Source organism: Chamaea fasciata, unplaced genomic scaffold, assembly GCF_029207755.1.
Source record: "Chamaea fasciata isolate MVZ Bird 193981 ecotype frontalis unplaced genomic scaffold, bChaFas1.0.hap1 SCAF_6, whole genome shotgun sequence".
NCBI classification, from domain to species: Eukaryota; Metazoa; Chordata; class Aves; order Passeriformes; family Sylviidae; genus Chamaea; species Chamaea fasciata.
Genome location: NW_027094091.1, coordinates 37,430,949 through 37,443,611, shown reverse-complemented (window position 1 = coordinate 37,443,611; position 12,663 = coordinate 37,430,949). Strand labels below are relative to the sequence as shown.

The 12,663-nt window shown below is 37.6% G+C and overlaps 1 protein-coding gene across 16 annotated transcripts in view; it reads right to left on the bottom strand.

Moving 5' to 3' along the window:
* The window catches only part of NEK1 (NIMA related kinase 1), a 44,006-nt gene that overhangs the window by 20,182 nt on the left and 11,161 nt on the right, over positions 1 to 12,663 (bottom strand). For 10 of the 16 annotated variants that reach the window (XM_066185993.1, XM_066185999.1, XM_066185997.1 and 7 more), the window contains 7 exons: positions 10,291 to 10,351; positions 8,481 to 8,638; positions 6,138 to 6,197; positions 5,955 to 6,002; positions 5,791 to 5,862; positions 2,602 to 2,783; positions 2,388 to 2,519 (listed from right to left, as the gene is read on the bottom strand). In XM_066185993.1, coding sequence (XP_066042090.1) covers positions 2,388 to 2,519; positions 2,602 to 2,783; positions 5,791 to 5,862; positions 5,955 to 6,002; positions 6,138 to 6,197; positions 8,481 to 8,638; positions 10,291 to 10,351 — 713 coding nt within the window. The remainder of the gene's footprint in view (positions 1 to 2,387; positions 2,520 to 2,601; positions 2,784 to 5,790; positions 5,863 to 5,954; positions 6,003 to 6,137; positions 6,198 to 8,480; positions 8,639 to 10,290; positions 10,352 to 12,663) is intronic. The other 6 variants (XM_066186003.1, XM_066186004.1, XM_066186006.1 and 3 more) reach the window with 4 other exon arrangements.

Here is a 12,663-nt window from a genome sequence, read left to right as displayed (position 1 = left end):
CGTGTTGGAGGAGAGGTCTTTCCAAAAAAACCCAAGCCAAGACAATCCTATTTGTCTCAAACCAAATTCACAGGAACATCTTATCTCAACATTTAATGAACATTTTATGAAAATGTTTTTTTCTTACTCTAAAGGTGAGTGACTCACTTTACTAAAACATTTCAACTAGATTTCTTCTGGGCTGTACTTCTGCCTGAGACAATTTTTCAAGATTGCTGACACTGAATATACTCAGCTTTACAATAGTGGTAGTACAGGGAGAAAGACTTCAACTTGAAGATTTCTCAGCTTCTTCAATATATGCCCTAAATTGACTATCTTTAACAGTATTCTTGTTATTTAAATTCTTTCATTGAGTAAAACATCATGAACACTAGCCTTCAGCTGAAAGAATTAAGTACAGGACAAATAGAGCTAGGCTGGCTATGATAATAAAATTGCTTCTAGGTAAAAAACAAATTCTTAACACATTGAAGATGCTATGAAACAGCACCTAGCATCTCAGTTTAAAGCTAACAGTAACCCAGTTTATACACAGAAAAAAACCCAATCTCTACCTCTTTGAAACTTCTGGACAGTGTTTTCATTGAGTGCTTCCGAATTCATGTATTTGAGGAACACTGAATTGATTTCTCTTCCCAGTCTCCATGTTATTTATAAATTGCAGCACTCTGCTATAGCTGCTCTCAATTTTTATACATTTGAAACAGTTTATCCAGGTGTAGACAAATATAATCTAATATTTTCAAATGTATGAGCCAAACTGTTTCCTAATCTAGGCAAGAGTTGGGGATTGTGCACTTTGTGCAAAGCACTGAGAATAAATAGAGGAGGAAACACATTTAAATAGAGCTGGCAAAAGATACATTCCAGTACTGGGTTGTACCAGGAAGAATTTTAATTATCTCACAACAGTCCAACCTACTATAAAGAATATAAAATATACCTTGGAGCTTTCAGAATTGTAATATCAATGTTAAGCATGATGTTATTGCTGCAAATTTTAAAATAGCAAAAAATCTATACTTGCAAGTACATATTATATTAGAACATAAAATTGAATTAATTTAGTTTACAAGAATAAATGGTTTCTTTAGGCACTTCTTTTTTCTCATATTAACTCCATTTATGTCTTCCTCCATGGAACAGATCGTTGGCTCTGCAGAAGTTTAAATAATGAAGGAGAAATATTGTGCCTCTAGGAAAGTCAGTTAGTTACATACACAGTACTGAACTTCCAGGAAAATGGTATTTTCCCCTTTACTAGTCACAACTGCAAACACGGTTCTTTGGGAAATATTACGAGATCTAAAGGACAGCAAAGAAGTTTTGAAGAAGCTATTTGAAAGAGTGAAAACATTAAAAAGAAAATCAGTATTTGCTTACAATCCTTTTAAAAATAAAAATACCCTATTTTCAGTAATTAGACTTAGATTTTCTAATCCACTATTTGAATACTGAATTAGAAGCTGCACACCATTATAACACCTGGCATTCACATCTCAATGAAGAAAGCTCCTAGAAGTTTTCCACTGATTGATAAACAGGACCCAGCAATTCTGGGATCATTCTAGGTGCTTTGCAATACTACAAGCACTTAGGTGCAGAGAAAGCAGGAAGAATAAGATGATGGGAGAAGGACACATCTTTCCAGGTAACACAAAAAGAGGAACAATGAACAAAACAAAGGAGGAGACTTATGATGTTATCTACAATCACGTTAAGTCAACAATTTTGTCTGAAATCTACTTTAGGTACATTTGCTTAGTAAACTATTTTTTCCATTACTGGAAAAGCCAAGATCTCTCTGGTAACTGAGCTAGCTGAGATGGGTAATACCTTAGCCCAGGCAGCCTATGCAGAAACCATAAACCTGAGACCATGGGAGGCGGGATATGGAAATCAGGACGCTAATGGCATCATTCCAAAATAGGACATGTCTCTAGTTCTAGTTTTCATTTCGTTTGGGACCTTTGACATACAATGTCATGCCCCTAACCCCCGTTCAGGATTGGAGCCCTGCTCCCAGATAGCCTCATATATTGTTAAGTTAGCCACACCCCCAGGTCTTTGGATGCTGCCTCCCAAACCACGTGGTTGCTGCATTTGTGATCGGACCACCATTTTCGGGCACTCCAGCATTCTGGTCCCATTTATTTTTGCCATACCCTGCCCGGCTGGACCAGAGCCAGAATCACAGTGCTGACTCTGATAGACCTCCACTGGCTCTAAAAGAATTGTGGTCTGTAAGGGACCAACACACAAACAGACAGGACAATACCAATGAATAGGAGTGATCTGGAGACATGCTCAACTACTAAATGAAACCAGACACAGAACAAGAATCTAACACGTAGGGACAGATTCACGGATTATCGTAGTCCAACCTGTTTGCATTGGCTTGTTTAGACACCTCCTTCAATCTTTTCCCTTTTTTCCTAACTGCACCAACATCGGGTAAATGGTGATGACCTGCAGGTCCCTTAGGAACTCCTGGACGTGTTCCAGGTGGAATTCCTCTGTAGATAAATACGTACAGTAACTTTTGTTACTTTCATCTAAAGCAGAACAGATGTAACGTCCAATGGAAGGTAGCCATACCTTTCAACAACTCCTTGGTCTTGTAGTTTCGCCCTCAATTTGGCTTCCCTCTCTTCAGCTGCTCTGAAGACATTTTCCTTTTGCTGTTGCATCTGGTCAAAAATAGCATGATAGTGTTCATAGCGTCCTCTGGAAGACACAGGAGAAGGACTAACACCACCTCCACCGAAATAATATGGTGCCTGGAAACCAAAAGGGGTAGGGTGGAAATCTCAAATACTGGTTTTAATAGGCTCTTTCAATTTTTACCTCTTCAGTAGAGTAAAAATATTAACATATTCTGCAACAATTCTAAATTGGTCCTAGTTTTATCCCTCGCATGCTCCTATTTTAATGAACTACAAGATAGATAAATAATTTTTTTTTTTTTGGATAGCAGTCCAGAATAAAACACCATTTTCGCTTCCTTTAAAAATAGTCCAGTCATACATGAGCCCTCTGTCACACATTTTTGAAGCCATTGAAAATTACTCCAGTGAAGTGTAAATAGAGACAGATAATATTACATGGCAAAAATTAAAGTTTTAGCAAAAAAAGTGTTACTACAACTGAAGTAGTGACAAGTGACTAACACACAATTTTTTTTCATGAAGCTGGAAACAGTTGAGCACAGTTCTAAGTTTGCTGAATATCATTAAGTGCAGATTTATCTGAGAACCCCCTTTGCCACTGACCTATACCTTGATTTCCATCACTAGACTTGAGATGCTTCTCTAGATGCTTCTCTACTAAACCTCTGATCAGGGGAACAACTACCACAAGGTACTGCTTTATGCAAATTATCCCTGTCATTCTCAAAGCATTAGAGTTCCTGCAGAATTTTCAAGGGAAAATAATGAAAAAAATAATGTTTCAAGCAGCTATGTACAGTAATAGCCAAGGATGGATGCAGAAAATGTGAAACTGGCAAAACAAAGTTAAGGTTGTCAGCACATGCATAAAAAGGTTTCCTTTACGCCTGGGGGAAGCAGTCAAATAGCCCATGGTAGTAAACCTATGGAATGTGTTTTAACAACAGTGTCAGTCTTCCTTCCAGAGTGGTCTGAAGTATTTAATATAAATTCAAACAGGTGAATACAGATGTGACAGGTTTAAGACTGCTGGTTTTCAAATTCTTGAAGAGACTGTATTTGACAATGGAATTTATCTCACATTCTGAGTTTTAGTTGTTCAGTGCCCATCAATGGCTCCCCATAATCCAGATGAGAGTAGTAAATCAAGAATTTATTTAAGCATTCAAACAAATATGCAGACAGACTCTTGGTCTGAATAAAAATAACTACGCAAGACTATAGTTTCTACAAATAGAAAGAAAAGTCTCACTTAAGACACTATTCAAGGTTTCACCTATCATTATTAGAGTTCAGTTTCCAAAATCTAGAAATATCATTCTCTAGACAAATTATATGAAGCAGGTGCTCATCAACAGTCTGGAGAACAGACTGTTACAGCTCCTGCTAAAACAACAAACACAAAGCCAAACACTTGCCACCTCTTTCTCTACTTATCCTCAGAAACAGGTGCCAGCAACCAACCCAAAATGAAAACAGGAGGACAGAATCAGGCAGTGCGTGACTCTGTTGTGCCTTTGTGAGAGGCTGTATGGCTTGTTTTATTGGAAAGCCTGAACAATGCTATTCAACAGCACTGTCAGGGAGTTGCTGGATATATTGCTTCCATGCTGGAGAAAAGAAAAAGATAATTAAGTCAAGAATATTATAATAGAATATGGAAACCTGAAATTATGATAAACTAGCAGCCTGCAGCATGATTTGTACTCAACTCTCCAATTTGAAGAAGGCATCTTAATGATTCTTCCACCTACTTTGATGTTTTACACCAGTGACACATGGTGAAAACCGACACACTAGCCTCAGTTTCCCTAGAAAACTGAGAATAGAGATTGCAGCTGGAGCTACAATGGAACAATTCATACGTTCACAGTAAAACTCTCTGAGTTAATCAGAAACACTGTGTTCAGGAACACATGCAGCCCTCATCCAAATGTGAGTATGCAAGCATATCATGTTGTATGGGAGCTTGTATTGGTGCCTGCCAGTGTGATCTTGAAGGAGAGGAGGACAACATAGGAGGCAAATTACATTTTTTGATTTTTTTTTCATTAAATCAGCACTTTGCAGTTTTTAAAGTCTGGTATGCTTAAGTTTGCATTTATTTTTAAGCTTTACTTATATGATGTATGGCACACATCCAAAGAGACATCTATTTTGAAATGGAATATTTAAAAAGCAGCTACTGAAACCTGGGCGGTGTTTGTGTATTCCTTGTTTTTGTACAAGGACTAGCAATAAAACCTCTATCCATTTTGACTTCATTGTTCAGTCAAAGATAGCTTACAAAAACCCTACTAAGCATGTTTATGCCCAGTATTTTTGTAAGACTCACTACCACCACAACAAATCCCTGTGTTTCAATCCACTTTCTATTGTTAGATAGATTAACACCATAGCACTACTGAAATTCCTGCAGTAGGAATTGTCTGTCTGGCTCTGCCTGATGAAAGTACCCAGACCCTTATATTCAACTGACTTGATGAGACTACTTTCCAGGACAGTTATGTTTCCATAAAACTACGACATGCACAAATAGGGAAGAAGAAACTGTTGTAGGAATCAGATTACATTATGCACAAAGTGAATGGCTAAACAGCACACTGCATTAAAAAAAGAATTAGATTTACTCAGAATTTTTAACCCCCCTCCTGAACATCTTATTGATATATAGAAAAATGTATGTTGCTAAATAACAAGGAATGTTTAGAAGCAAGTGTTTAATACTGGGAATGAAGTCCATTACTCTAATACGAAAACCTGTGAACAAAAAAATCAAGAAAGAACTTGAATGTGAAAGAAGCTGTTCATGCATACAGTCAGCACAGGAAAAGCAGCAAAAGCAGGCGTGGAAATAAGAAAGTGGTGCATGAAAACCATTACTGGCAGAAAGAGAAGAGATTCAGAAATTTAGGAAAAATTAAAAATGAAAATTGCACATAATCTCCAAAAGGCCAGGGAGGAGCTGTTACAGTCTATCTCAAATTATCCACAGATTAATAATGGACAGCCCCAAGAGTTGACCTCCAAGAGCAGATCTTCCTGAAAAGAGAAGACCATTTCATATAATCAAAGGTGGGGGAACAGACTGCACCACATTTCTGCATCTGCTGCCAACCTTAACACCACTTCCACCTGAACCAAGCACATTCCTCCATCCTTGTTCCCTGGCTCTGTTTATTCGTTCCATCTGAAGGAGAAAACAATACAGGAAAACAAAATTCAAGGAACCACTAAGTAAAAATTGAACTTCACTCTTAACACATTTTAAACATATTTTACCCTTTCTTTTTCCAATCTTCTCATTTCATCTGCCTTCGGTAAACTGATCTGCAATGTGTAAGGATTGAAGACGTTAAGGAACTGGGAAATCAAACTACTGCATATTCTTACACACCACACCACAAGGTATTTCATTAAAATTACTATGGGGGAATAAGGAAAAATCTGAAGACTCTTGTCTACCTGCTCTCTCTGGCGTTTTTCTTTTTCAGGCAATTCTAACCTTTTCTTTTTTGAAGGTTCCTGAAAAATAAGCATATAATTTGGTATTTATTACTGAGCCATTACTCTGTCAAGTCTCTGTCAAGATGGATTATTGATCCAATTGCTGATGTATGTCCACGAAGATTAAAAAAAAAAGAAATCACTGTTATATAATGATTGGGAAAAAAGATGAGAAGGAAAGGTTTGAAGGTTGTATTTTGTCATTCTTGCTGTGGACTTGGCTTTTGTTCAGTGTGAAAACATATGATTTCATGATACCTCAAATGTTTTCCTCCTTTTTTCTACTGGAATAATTTTTATCAATGTGGGATTGGAAATGCCTGCATAAAAAGGTGAAACTTCAAATTAGACAGCACAACGCCAGAATGAGAGAAAAATTCTATCAGAAAATATTTTTTAAGTCACAACTGAGTGTGCACTAAATGGGGTTTAAAATACTTGATTATTCAGAAGGTTTGAAGTGAAAAGCACTGTTAGGATCTAGGGCTACTTGTTCATCCTGTACTAAAAGTTCTTCAAAAGCTGAACACAGCGATTTTTAAATCTGTTTTGTCTGAATTTTTTCTTGTCTGGTAGTATCAGTCTTCATTACAATCTTTTCTTTATAGTAACTCTTTGAGGGGGCCTAGTTATTAAGATTCTTTTATTTGGAGAAAAGATCTGCTAGGTTATCCTAGGCCTCTTTTGCTTGGTTCCAACTCTAACTTAGGTTCTTGTTACCTGTGACAACACAGTCACCACCGAATACCTGCTAAAGAAGCAGCTATAGTTAATAAAATGTGCTGTTTATTCTAATCTTCTTTAAAAACCCATCATTACTTTTAAAGCTTTTTTTCCTGACCATACTAGAACACACAGAGCTCCACAGTATTTTCTTTTGACAACATGCAATCCTGTCAAATGGATATTTTAAAATCAAGTATTACAGAAGTTGGAAACCTTTAGAGACTTGTAATAACATAATGTCAATGTAATATTACTAAATAAAGGAGATGGTTGTTATATCCTCCTCTGAAAAGCCAGCCAAGAGCTACAAGCTCAGACTCAGAGAACATTCATATTAAGTTGTAGCCATTGTTTCTATCCTGCATCTTCTCAGTAAGTACAGTTCACAAAAAGACTGTCTTAAAGTAGCAGCATTACTGACTCCTTCCATGTGGGAAGAGGATATTTCCTCCACCTCTCTCCACTGCCACATTAAGTCTCAGGGCAAGCTGGATCAGTGTTGGCTGGTGAAACCCATGACAAAGACCAATAGATGGGTTTGCAACCAAGCCTTAAAACACGTAAACCTTGTGATATCATAAGGACACCCAAGAAGTCTGCACTCTCCCTTCTTGCATTTTCAAACTGTGTTTCATAAGCCAATAAGGTTTGCGTGATCAATGAGCTTTTCTCTAAACCTCTGATAACTGTTGAATTTCATGGATAATTTGTATCTCAAGGATAATTTTCTATCCACCTACAACTTTGAGAGATGGATACAGGTTTTAGTATTACGTTCCCAGAAGTGCCGTGGGAGAAGGAAAAAAAACCCCAAAAAACCAAAACAAACCCCACAACAACCATGCTACTTATTCAGAAGAAAATCTGAACTAGTTTTCTTGCTGAAGCACCAGCCTCTTGGTTGCTAGCTGTTTGGCATGTGCATCTAGCCCAAAACTAGCTGTAGCAAAAAAACCTCCTGACTATACAGTAATTAATGAAATAAAGAGAGAGAGAATAGAAGTTTTATGTTATAAGGAATAAAGAGAAGACAACAGGAAGAAAGATCAGAAGTACTCTATGACGGTATAGAGAAAACTTTCTCGTTAGCTCATGGAATTAAATCTGGGAAACTCCTCTTTCAAATACAGTTTCTCTGGCTGACAATGCTTTGTAAAATGGCTAAAAAAAGTTTGAATATTTTGAAACTTTGAAGTTATCTTGGAACAAAGGAAAAAGATGCAAAGGTTCCTATCCAGTGTCAATGATCTTGGTATACCTGACAAGCTTCCAATATTCCTAAGAGTTGTTAACACCAACAAAGCAAATGAAAGCACACAAAATAATTTAGCCTTGGAACTAAAATCCAAGCCTAAAGTAGGAGTTTACAAAAAATATATTAAAATCAAACATATTAAAACCAAAATTAAATTAAACAATCAAAAATGAAGCAAGCCAAGCATTTAAACTACTACTTCTACTTTCTCTGCAGGTGCATGAGGCATGTCCACATACCAAGACATTTTGAAAAGGAAGGCATAGTAGTTAAATAAGGGATAAACAAAACTGCTCAATTCAACTATCTTGGCTTCTTACCTGTCTAATTTTAGTCAATGGCTTCTTCTCATTAGGCCTTTTAGGTGCACCAGAAGACTTCCTGATAGTTAAAGGCACTCCATATTTTGCAGCAGGTTTGGTAATTTTCTGAGCTGGTGCAACTGAAGTCAGTGTTTGTTCTTGAACTGGTCTTTTAGCTGAAAAGAAAATAAAAACCCACAATAAAAAAAAACCCTTGGTTTTGAGCTACCCAGGCTGGGCAGGGTATCACAGCTCCCTTTTTCAAAGTCTTAGAACAGCAAAACTGGAGAAAGATGGGTGAACTGTGGATCAGAGACCAAAGCTGTATCTAAGGCCCTGCCGTATTTGGTCTGCTCTTGTGCATATTGACAAGACAATGAAAAAAACCTTATAACTGGTGGGAACTTGACCCTTGAAAGAAAAACAATGTATTGGTCCATCAGTGGGAACTTAACCTGCGAAAGAGGAACAACACACAAGGGAGCTGTTTTAAGCATGAAGGTGGGATCACGAGCTGCTGTGGCCTCATCTCACGCACTGGCCAGATGTGAGATGATGTCGCAACTGGAAAAATTCCACTCCTGAGAAGCCATGAGGTGTGCTTCTGGGGTGGAGGGGTGACAAGGACAGGATGCACACCGTGTGGATCCAGGCGACACCCTGAAGGTGCACTGCCTGCCTGCCCCTCCTGCATGAGCACCATGCTCTCCATGTCCTTCTCCTGCCCAGCAGCTTTGCAGGAACCAGCGGTCAGTATTTTTTGCTACTGCTAGTAATAAAAGTAAATTTGCTTTGCAGTCACAGTTGGGTTTCAGGTTTTTTGTGCATGGGCATCCTCCTGAACCTGTAACAAACTGCTAACATTTCATTCACATAAGCTGATGTGTTAGCTTGTCTAAGTTTGATGTTTGATAAGAAAATAGAAGAAAACAATTTCCAAGCTTCTATATCTTAAGCCTTTTAGCTGGATAACTGACACCTAATTCAGTTGCCTTGCTATACTGCACAGTGGGTCATGCACACATGGAAGATGCTTCCTAATGGAATGGAAAGACAGGCCTGTCTCCTCTAACAACACTGGACTGAAACCTGCAATGCTAATGTCAGCAGAAGATGAGTTCTAGAAGAGCTTTAATGGCCATCAGGGATACTATTTCCCCACAGAGTTCCTGAATACACACCACTATTGTGGGTTTGACTCTGGGTTAGCAGGGCTCTCTTACCACAGAATAGGAAAACAGAAACACTACTAAAAGATAGCAAAGCCCTTGCCAGAGCAACAAGTAATTACAGGGAAATAAAGTAATTACGAACGAAAGCTAGGGGAAAAAAAAGGCAAACTAATGCAGTAAAATAAGACCATCTTGACAGAATTAATCTACTTTGTTACCACTAGCATCAATTTTACTGAATGAGACTGAAGCCAGGGGTTTATCTTGGAATCTTTAATAAAACCTCCCACACTTTTTTTTTTTTTTAAGAAATTGTAGTTCTCATTGGCCCTTTCTCATTACTAAGGAATGAAAATAAGTCACACAATCATAGCATATGAATTAGTTTCATTATTTGCAGTCTAAACTGTCTCCTTAAATTTTGGAAGTGTAGCACACTGCAAAAGGAAAACGTACACTTAATATATTACAGGCTCATAGCTTGGACTTGCATTTATTTCTACCCCACATATGTCCAGCTCCCTAGGGGAGGAGAGGATATTGCTTCTTCTTTTTTCCTGTAAATTCCAGTCAGGTATGAAAACAAACCATTTCATACAATTTACATACTTGACCTTGGTACGCTGAAAGCAAAAGCAGTGTAGATTCTAACTTACCTGGTGAAGCATGTGGTCCAAACTTGTGGAAAATTTTGTGACTGAATTCTCCTGCAATAAGCTAAACAAGTTGAAGAGTTAGTCAATAGTACCTGTGACCAAAGCCCATTTTGAGACACGTGTGCCATTAGCAGTAAGCATCTAACTAAGAGCATTTTTTACATTTAAATGAATACTCAACTTTATGCATTCAATCTAGTATTACTAACACCAATATGGAGCTGGAGTATTTTCAAACATTTTTGGCGTAGTCAAGTAATTTTAAAAAGCAATTTAGTCTGACTTCTGGGTGGCACATGCTATCTCATTTATGAACTAGCTAAGAATCTAGAAGAAAGTTAAAGTGAGCATTAACACAATTTTTATGCATAATTCATTTCAGATTTCTGAGTAGCTGCCAAAGTTCACCTCAATTTCTCATACAGCTTGTCTCAAAAAATAGTTCTTTAAAAATGTTTGCAGTTGTAAAGTGTTGCTATCCTTTTTAAGATGGGAAGATGACCACATATGTGGATATCTGGAAAAACATATATGATGTGCTGTCAGGCATATCAAATTAACATAATAAAATATGGAAGCAGTCTTACTGGGATGAAAAGTTTGAGACTAGACAAAGAACATTCAAATATTAATATGCCATAATCTTAAACACTGTAGGTAGTTCTGAACCAAACACTTCAAAACCTATATAGTAGAAATGAAAAATATTCAAGGAAGAGCAGCAAGGATAAGTGAAAAGTGTCAGTTCAGGAATAGTCTTTACAGATTCTTGAACTACCCAGATTGCTTTGATTTGTACCAGTCAGTACAATGTACCAGTCAGTTACAATGGATGCTGAGGAATGAAACCTGGAAAAAACCCAACAAAACAAGAACCAAAGTGAGGAACTTAGGACTCTGCACAGGATGGCAGAGCAAATTCTAAATCTGTAGTCTGGCATCAAAGATTCCGTAAGCCAGAAGTCAAAAGTTTCCTACAGTTTCCTATTAATGGTATTTCAGTGATCTTGAAGCTTTTATTTGAGTGGTAAGTTGTAACAACTTAAGTATGTGTCCTGGGTTGAAGTATATTCTATCACCATCTTCATGAACTGTTGAAACCAGGTGAGGCAGTGCTCCCTGCCTCCTCCACTCTGGCTTATCTTCTGTTAATGGGCCATCAGCACCTTTGCTACACAGCTCACAGATAACCCCCTCCTGGACCATCTCCTGTTAATGGGCCCATCAGACCTTATCACAATCCCATTGTGAGATGCTCCGCCCAGAGGGAGGAACCAAGCATTCCAGCCTGGATATAAGCTGAGACTCTGAACACCAGAGGGGCGCTTACCCACTGGATTCCCAGAGGACCTGAGCTACCAGACCTTTCTACAGGATCACTGCTTCAGGAAGACCACCTCATCTGGACTGCTTCCATCACTACGCTCAGGTTGTATTCTGACTCTGTCAGTGGTCTTTTGTATTATTGCATCTATTTTATTTTACTTTCTTTCCTTTTTTTCCTATTAAATTCTATCTCTGACTTGGAGCCTCTCATTTGTTTTGCTTTCAAACCACTACAGTATGTTTCCATGATAACACCTTTATTGACAGTAAAGAAATGTGACTCTTCAGTATCTTTCAAAGAGCCCCCTCTCCTTTTAAAAAATTGATGCTAATTTAGATCTGCTCTTTAATGCAACTTAGTAACTATGAAGCTTAAGAAGGAATTTACATAAAACTGAAAGACTGATTTCCTGACATTTAAGAATAGGATTTTAGCAACAGTTGCAACATCCTGAAGATCTCAACTATGAAATAATTTTTAAGCTTAGACTAAGGGAAACAGAGGACAACAGCACTAGCCATGGATGATACTGAAAGAAAATAGCATTACATCTGCGTCACAGAATGACCACCTTCAGCTGAATATGAATACAGACTGATACAACTAGTTAAAGGTGCTTTCTGTGTGGGTTTTTTTGTTGTTGTTGTTTTAAATATTAGATAACACCTCTAAATCAAACACAGCAGTGGTACAGTTGGAGAAATCGTGCCTAAGTATTCATACTCAATCTAGGACAAATTAGTATCACCATCTGGTGACAGAGACTGCCTATTACTAATTATACTTTGACTGACTAACTCCAAATAAAAATTTCATATCCATTCTATTTCTTACTGGAAATAAAATCAGATCAAACTATTATTGTTGCAAATGTTAGAACAAACTGATCTGCCAAGACGTCTGAATTTTACCTTTCTTTGGGACTTCGGTCTGAAGTAAGCTGAAAGTTTATTTCAACACAATAGAAATTCCAATTATATATGGCCTTTTCATGACATTTCTTTAGTTGTGAGTTAGAATCCATTAGAATGATTTATACTGCACTT